Source organism: Trachypithecus francoisi, unplaced genomic scaffold (assembly GCF_009764315.1).
Source record: "Trachypithecus francoisi isolate TF-2019V2 unplaced genomic scaffold, Tfra_2.0 Lachesis_group1, whole genome shotgun sequence".
NCBI classification, from domain to species: Eukaryota; Metazoa; Chordata; class Mammalia; order Primates; family Cercopithecidae; genus Trachypithecus; species Trachypithecus francoisi.
The window spans coordinates 163,569,437-163,577,045 of NW_022681454.1; the positions used below are offsets into that span (position 1 = coordinate 163,569,437).

Genomic DNA, 7,609 nt, shown 5'->3' on the forward strand with positions numbered 1-7,609 from the left:
AGAACAGATAATTTTTCAAAGTCCTTGTGTTCACAATGAGGAAAACTAAGGGGAAATATTGATAGATCAACCTACAATATTTCCACCTGGCTTTTGCTTACAGTCAACATCCCCTACCCACCCTAGGCCATCCACGGCCACAACTGCTCCCACCCGCATCCTATGACTTGTCTTTTAGTTGCCTGTTTATAATTCTAGGTGAAGACAAGAAAGACTACCAGTAATCCATAAAATATGATTCTCTGTGGTTGAGAGATGACTATAGAAATGAATGCTTCCAATTCCCCATTTTGGCTGAGTTTTCCTTTCAGTCTTACCTTACAAAGACCTTGTTGGCTGCCAGATGTGACACATAGGTCCATTTGTCCTTGACTGGGTGGGTAATGGACAGTAGGAGGATTATGCAATTTTATTTGTAACTGTTTTAGCCAGGACAAAAGCTCTGGAATTCTAAAGCATAAAATGTATTTTTAAATTCATAGTAGTAAAAATCATAGTAATAGTAGTAGACAGGAAATAATAAATGACAGCTTTATCAAGCACTTTGTACACTTAATTAAAAAACCCTCAAATGCTTTTTGCCAGTATTAATATTCCTATTTAAAAGATAGGCAGTAGACTTAGAGATTAGGAAATTCCCATAAGTCAATCAGCCAGAAATTCTCATAAAGTCAATTATGTAATCAATGAGCTGAGATTTGAATCTACATCTTTCTTATTCCAAACCTGAAGTCTTTAGAGTAATCATTGCATAATCGATTCTTTGTTCTCTCTAGGAAGAGTTCTATGGCTATCTAGAAGTTCAGGCTCAATAAGCTGTTTGTATTACGGAACGTTCGAATAAGACTATGTATATTTAACATATTATATAACTAATACATGTATACATGAATAACATATTTCAATATACTTTTCAATCACAGAACAAAGAAGGTTTTAATAAAATATAATTTATAGATTCTCCATAAATTTTGCTTTATCACTGGAAGAAGACCAGCTAAAGAAAGTCATCAGATATGTTTCAGCTTGCCTTTAAGAAATTAAAGGCATTTGAACCCATGAGGGCAATATATTTGCATGGCTGCTTGTTTAGAAAGGGAATATAATTATTAAAAATTTGCCTGGGGACTTAAAGTTGCTGCCTCCTGGATCTTCCATTTCTTCATTTCTCCTGATATGTTTCTTTCACCTGGATATCTTCTCATTTTTTTGGACTCAGCTCTAATGGTATTTCCTTCTAGAAGCCTTCTTGGTCATTTGCAATTGAGAAGCAATCACTGAGGAGTGTTCAGCATTCAATATCCTTTCTGCTCTTAATTATCTTTGAAAACCTTTCCCCAGACCTTCCTAACTATTGAATACTCACTTGGTTAGTATTCAATGATCAAGTGAGTATTTGGTCACTGCATGACCAAATGAGTCAATGACCTTAGAATGTTTATGAATGGGCCTTAGAATATTTCTTTAATATTCTTTATCAATGGGCCTTAGACTATTTCTCATGAAAATGAGCCAATAAAATTATGTTAAGTATTGATACTTACCCAGCACTCGGAGAATACTGAAGTGCTCTCTTCATCATCTCTTCTCCAAATTCGATGGTCTTTCCATTTTCTACAGTGATTACAGCAGTCTTAAAAGGAAACATGTTTGGATTCGGTAAGCCACCAGCCAACGAGATCATCGATTTTGGTCCTCTGCTCGATATTTCAGCTACAATACACATGGAAGAGAAGAAACAATTTCACTGAAGATTGTTATAAGCAGATAGTTAAGCATGCATTATAATCAATAAAACTATAAAGTTTAACAATTTCTAGTGATCGAATGTGCTAGGGTCTAAATGTTGGTGTTCCCCCCACATTCATACTCGGAACTTAATACTAATGTGATAGTTTTAAGAGGTGGGGTCTCTAGAGGTGATTAGGTCAGGAGGGATCCACCTTCCTGAAGGGGATTGGTGCACTTATAAAAGAAGGCTGAGGGAATGCCCTTGGCCCTTCTGCCATGTGAGGACACAGGTTCCCCCTTCTACTACGTGAGGATGCAGCAAGAAGCCTCTGTCTATAAGGAAGGGCTCTCACCAGATACAGAATCTGCTGGCACATTGATCTTAGACTTCCTAGCTTCCAGAACTGTGAGAAATAATTCTATTGTTTATAAATTACCCAGTTTGTGGTATTTGTTATAGCAGCCTGAATGGAGTAAGACAAACGCTAGTCTAAAATAAACATACAGAATAACTTTTTCTGGGCCGCCTCACCTGTGGAGGGACTAAAGAATGAAGGTGACCAAAGAGAAGGCAGAGGGATCAGGAAGACAGCAAAGGGCCACAACAGCAGAAGCCCTCCTCCACTTAGCCCCGACCTGTCTGTGAGCTTCATGGCCCACCCCTACCTCTCCCATTTACCTGGCCCTCTCCACTGCACACCCATCTGCACGCTGTGCCTGCCCCTTCTCAGCTTCCCAGGAAGAGCCTTTCTCGATAGCACGCCCCCTCCCTTCCAAGGCCGTGACCCTCAGCAGTCTGCGCCTCTCTCTACAGCTGCTCGGACTCTGCTCCAGCAGAAATACCCGCCTTCCGTTTCAGCCCGAGTTCTTTGAGAACAAAGGCTCTGCCTATTTCATTTCTGCACGCAGAGTATGGCTCAACGCGAGCGTGCACAGGGGTATGCATGGATGCAACCAAGCGGTGGCTTGCTAGGGAACCCTCCTTAGAGGCTGTGCGAGGAATGTCCCACCCCAAAGGAGTGATGGTCGCCCCGTTTCTCACTCGCGCTCCGGATGGGAGAAGGGTTTCTGGCTGCGCTCGCTGCCGTGATGAACCGTGCGTAATTCATGTCTCTGACAGCCAAGCATCAAGCTTCCTCTTCAGTGGCTGAGGACTAGAAAAACCAAAGAGCCTCGTCAAGTCCTGCCTGCTAACTTCCTCACTCTGGCAACGCCAACGCGAGCTGTCCCCCCGCTGCGTCTGGCTTCCCGCGCGCAGTGCCCGGAGAACGCCGCCGAAACTCCCCGGCTGGACGCTGCGTTCGGTCTCCGGGTCCTAAACGGGTCTGGGGCTGGTGGCGAGCCTGGCAAAGTCCACGCCGCACGCGCTCCGGCGGCCGCCAGGGCCCACGCCAGTTTTGCCCCGCCGCGGGCCTCGCCGCGCCCCCTCCCGCCCCGCGCCGTGGCCTATGGCCGCCCGCCGCGCGCGCCTCCCCGTCCCGGATCATCGCCCTCAGAGCGCAGGGCGCGCCGGGGAGCCCGGGTGCGAGGCGCTGCAGCCCCAGGCCAATGACTCTTGACCTCGCCGCTGGGAGTCACCAGAAGCTGGCGTCCGCGTTGGCGTGCCTAGGTGCCGGCCGGGAGGCCAGCCCAGGGGCTGCCCGAGGGGACCGGAAGTGCCCGTGATCCTAATCCTCGGGAACCATCTGGCGGCCGCTTGGGTCCACTGCAGGGGGCTCCCGAGCTGCGCCCAGCCTGGAGAGGCCGCACCTTCGTTCCCGCGCGCTCCGCTGGCCTCCTCTCAGGCACTGGGACTGTGCATTTTGCCCGCTCAGACCATGGCTATGCTAAATACCCATCTTTTCTTAGTGAAACTCTGGGCACTCTCCTGGGAAGCACCCCGGGGACCCAGACGAATTTCAACATTACTTTCTCGAAGATCTCAGTATTTTGGAGTGACGATGGAGTTCTGAAAAAAATTTTTCAAGAATCACTCGGAGAGTCTCTTCAGTTTTAGTGTCTACCCTCGCATTGAATTTCTGACCTTTCCTTAAATAAGAATTATCTTGGAAGTGAATATCCGGATCTTTTTGGGTCTAGCACCTTGCCTTTTTTTTCTTACAAAATAATCCTCCTTACGCCCCACCTCCCTCAACTTTTCTGCAATTTCTCCTTCCTGAATCACCAAAATGGAATGTACAACGTTTAATGGGAGCACTTAGTGAGGGAAGGGTTTCAGAAAACCTCTTTCACTTTAAAAAAAAAAATTCTTTAATGGTCATTAAAATGAATGAACTGGATTCACTCATTCAGTACAAATTTGCTGAGTACTGCCTGGATGATTATTGACTCACTGCCAAATGGCTCTCTTTTAATCTTTATTTAATAGGTTGGTCAAGGAGCCACTGCTTTTATCTAGGTCCTGGCAGCAAAAGGCTGAGATAACCCAGTAACATCTTTATGCTAGCAGCTAAATAACAAAAGGGGAGTATCATTAGTAAACCTGTTAGAAACCCAAGAGGCAAGATGCTTCTGGATTCAGAGAGTTCAAGTAGTTGAAATGCCACTTGATGGCTTAACAGCTGGGTGTCTTTGGACAAGTTACTTAACCTTTCTGTGTATTGGTTTTCTCACAGGCCTGTTGACAGGAATAAATTAGATAATCTGTATTAAACTAATAAGTGCAGTGGTCTGCACATTGTAAAAACACTCTATGAACATTGGCTGTTTTTATTAGTAACAAATGCTTTTAAGCAAAACTTAAGGACTCAGCCTTCAAATGTTTTTGACTAGAGAAGCTATTTGGCAACTTTTAAGGCATGTTCTCAGTTAATCCATGCACACAGATCCTTATCTGTTTGAGCTTGTCCATTCTAAAAGTAGTTGTCCCTGAAGTTTTATAGAAGTTAACTCAAGAAGCACTAAAAACATCTAAATAAGGTGTAGATCAAGGTTAATTATGACTTGTAACTAGATATATTGTTCCTCGGGACTTCAGGCTTTTTTTTTGATAGGGGGAGGGCTCTAACTGAGCATGGTTTCCTTAAGATACTTAGAAGAAAATTTAAACTTCAGCCAGGTGCGGTGGCTCATGCCTGTAAACCTAGCACTTTGGGAGGCCAAGATGGGTGGGTCACCTGAGGTCAGGAGTTCGAGACCAGCCTGGCCAACGTGGCAAAACCCTGTCTTTAGCCGGATATGGTGGCAGGCGCCTGTAATCTCAGCCACTCGGGAGGCTGAGGCATGAGAATTGCTCAAACCCGAGAGGCCGAAGTTGCAGTGAGTTGAAGCTGAGATCACACCACTGCACTCCAGTGGGGGATAAAGCTGGGGGATAGAGCGAGACTCTGTCTCAGTTTAAATTTCTTCCCTTTGGCAGTAGCAACCTGTTTAGTCAAAGGAGTTTGAAGTCCTGGGCCAAGGAAAAGACTAAAGGTTTTTGTAAGCACATTGATGCACTGGTCTGTGATTTATAGTATTTATTACTCACAAGCTATTTATTTTATTTTATTTTGAGAGACAGAGTGTCTGGAGTCTCACTTTGTTGTCCAGGCTTGAATGCAGTGGCGCCAACCATAGTTCACTGCAGCCTCGTCCTCCTGGGCTCCAGAGTTTCTCTCACCTCAGCTTCCCGGGTAGCTGGGACTACAGGTGAACACCACCACAGCAGGGTAAGTTTTTAAAATACCTTATAGAGACAGGGTCTCCCTATGTTGCCCAGGCTAGTCTCGAACTCCTGGCTTCAAGTAGTCCTCCCATTTTGGCCTCCGAAAATGCTGGGATTATAGACATGAGCCACCATGCTTGGCCTCACACAGGCATTTTAAAAAATACATAATTAATTGATTTTCCCCCTTTCCAAACAGTGGTGACACAATTTAAGGAACCCAAACTGAAGAGATGTGAGGTCATCAAATCCTAAGGTGCAGGTTTTCAACCCTTAAACAGTTTGCTGAATTTTCTATTTGGCCTGCCCTGGAATTGTATTACTGAGACGTTGGGGGTGCTGATTGATTACAAGCTGGCTGATGATTCAGGCCAGATGGAGAGGCAGAGAAATGGTCCATCAGGGCAGGCTAATGGAATGCAGGGGCACTGGGGGTCATGATCAGAAAATGCAAGGCAGAATATAGTCACAGTGGTGGGAAAGGGACAAGCAAGGGTTAAGTTGGGAAGCGCTTACCAGACAATAGAAGCTGAAGACTGAAGGTAAATTTGATTGCCAGAGAAACCAGACTTTGGATTTGTCAGGCGACAACAGCAGAAGGCTTCTCCTGAGAGACTAAGATAAATGAGCAAGGTTCATTGCTCAGTGCTGCCTTTTTAGAAGCTTGGCTTAGGACTGCCCGAGGATAGAATTAAAGACGTCAGATTCTTTCTCCAAACATTTACTGAATTCTTACTCTGTTCTAGGAACTGTAACTGATTTAAAAAGATAACTAAGACAAGTCACTACTCTTGAAAAGCAACTGTTTGTACATTAAGACGTCAATAATTTCAGATAATACAATGTTTGTGGCAGAGGCAGGTGCAAGCTGCTAAGGAAAGCAAAGAGAAGGAAGTCTTTCTTTTCTTCTCCTCTCGTCTCCCCTCCCTTCCCTTCCCCTCCCCTCCCCTCCCCACCCCTCTCCTTTTCTTTTCTTGAGTATCCCTTATCTGAAATGCTTGGGAACAGAAGTATTTGGGGGTTTTGGATTTCTTTACATTTTGGAATATTTGCATATACATAATAAGGTATCTTGGGGATGGAACCCAATCCTAAACAAGAAATTCATTTACATTTCATATATGCCTTATGCATGTAGCCTGAAAGTAATTTAATAAAATATTTAAAATAATTTTGTGCATGAAGCAAAGTTCGTGTACATTGAACCACCCATGTAGGCCCTCTGTAGTTGTTTGGCATCATTATCATTCCTGACTCTGAATTTATATGCTACTGATAAGCAATCATTTTCTTATAATTATTCACACATAGTACTTAACAGGAAAATATTTTGTTAATCATTAGTACAGTGAAGAAATAATGTGTTTAGGTCAACTGAGCAGCACAGCAGCATCACCACAATACCTGTATCAGCTGTTAAACAACAGTAACAGCAAACAATGGCAGGATTTCAGTCTCTAGATATGGTGCTGTGTTTTGATTAAGGTTATGTAGACCGTATTTTATATTTTAGGTAAGAAGAAATGTCAGAAGCAGTTGAAGGACCAGAAAGTGGGTCCCCTAGGGATGAGGAGTCAATCTGCTGGATGGATTTTAAAACTCTGTCCTCTAGAGTCATCTGCTTCATTAACAATGGTTTTTGTCTGAGAAGGCACTGTTTGATTTCATAAGCTGACATGGTTTCTTGTTCTCTTATACATTCATGCTGCTCTAGTGCTTAAAAAAGCCCATCGCAGATTTTCACCATGTCAGCTATAGACACTTTTCCTGCTGAGTTAACATCATCTTTATCATCCACTTGTGGCATCATTTTGGTGCTCAAAAAGTTTCAGATTTTGGAGCATTTTGGATTTCAAATTTTTGGATCAGAGATGTACAACTTATACAAATAAGAGCACATTGACAGGTTGTGTGTGTGCATGATTTTTGGGAGACACTATTCAGCCCACTATAGTCAATGACTAAAGGAGCCTAATATGTAATAGTCTGAGAGATAGGAGGACAACCAGAAATTTACAGTGAGAAAGACAGCGAAGGAAGGGAATGTTTCGAGAAAGACTGAAGGGCTCCTAAGAGGATAAACTTATATCTTTTATCTCAGGACTCCAGGATCATAGATTCAATTATCACTAACCAATAAGAGTAATACTCAATTGCTTTAAGACTGTTTTGGGTTCTTATGCCAGCCCATGTCTCATCAAGGAGTAATCATGAGATCGTGTCTTAGTGTCT

At 43.6% G+C, this 7,609-nt stretch overlaps 1 protein-coding gene across 4 annotated transcripts in view; it reads right to left on the reverse strand.

The window, feature by feature from the left end:
- AADAT (aminoadipate aminotransferase) overlaps window positions 1-3,439 on the reverse strand; it is a 30,775-nt gene extending 27,336 nt beyond the window's left edge. Inside the window, exons 1-4 of one of the 4 annotated variants that reach the window (XM_033215691.1) lie at window positions 3,310-3,439; window positions 2,774-2,885; window positions 1,545-1,713; window positions 318-450 (exon numbers count right to left, since the gene is read on the reverse strand). In XM_033215691.1, the coding sequence (XP_033071582.1) occupies window positions 318-450; window positions 1,545-1,713; window positions 2,774-2,840 (369 nt within the window). In that variant the 5' untranslated portion in view covers window positions 2,841-2,885; window positions 3,310-3,439. The other 3 variants (XM_033215690.1, XM_033215692.1, XM_033215689.1) reach the window with 3 other exon arrangements.
- Window positions 3,440-7,609: the final 4,170 nt, after the last annotated feature.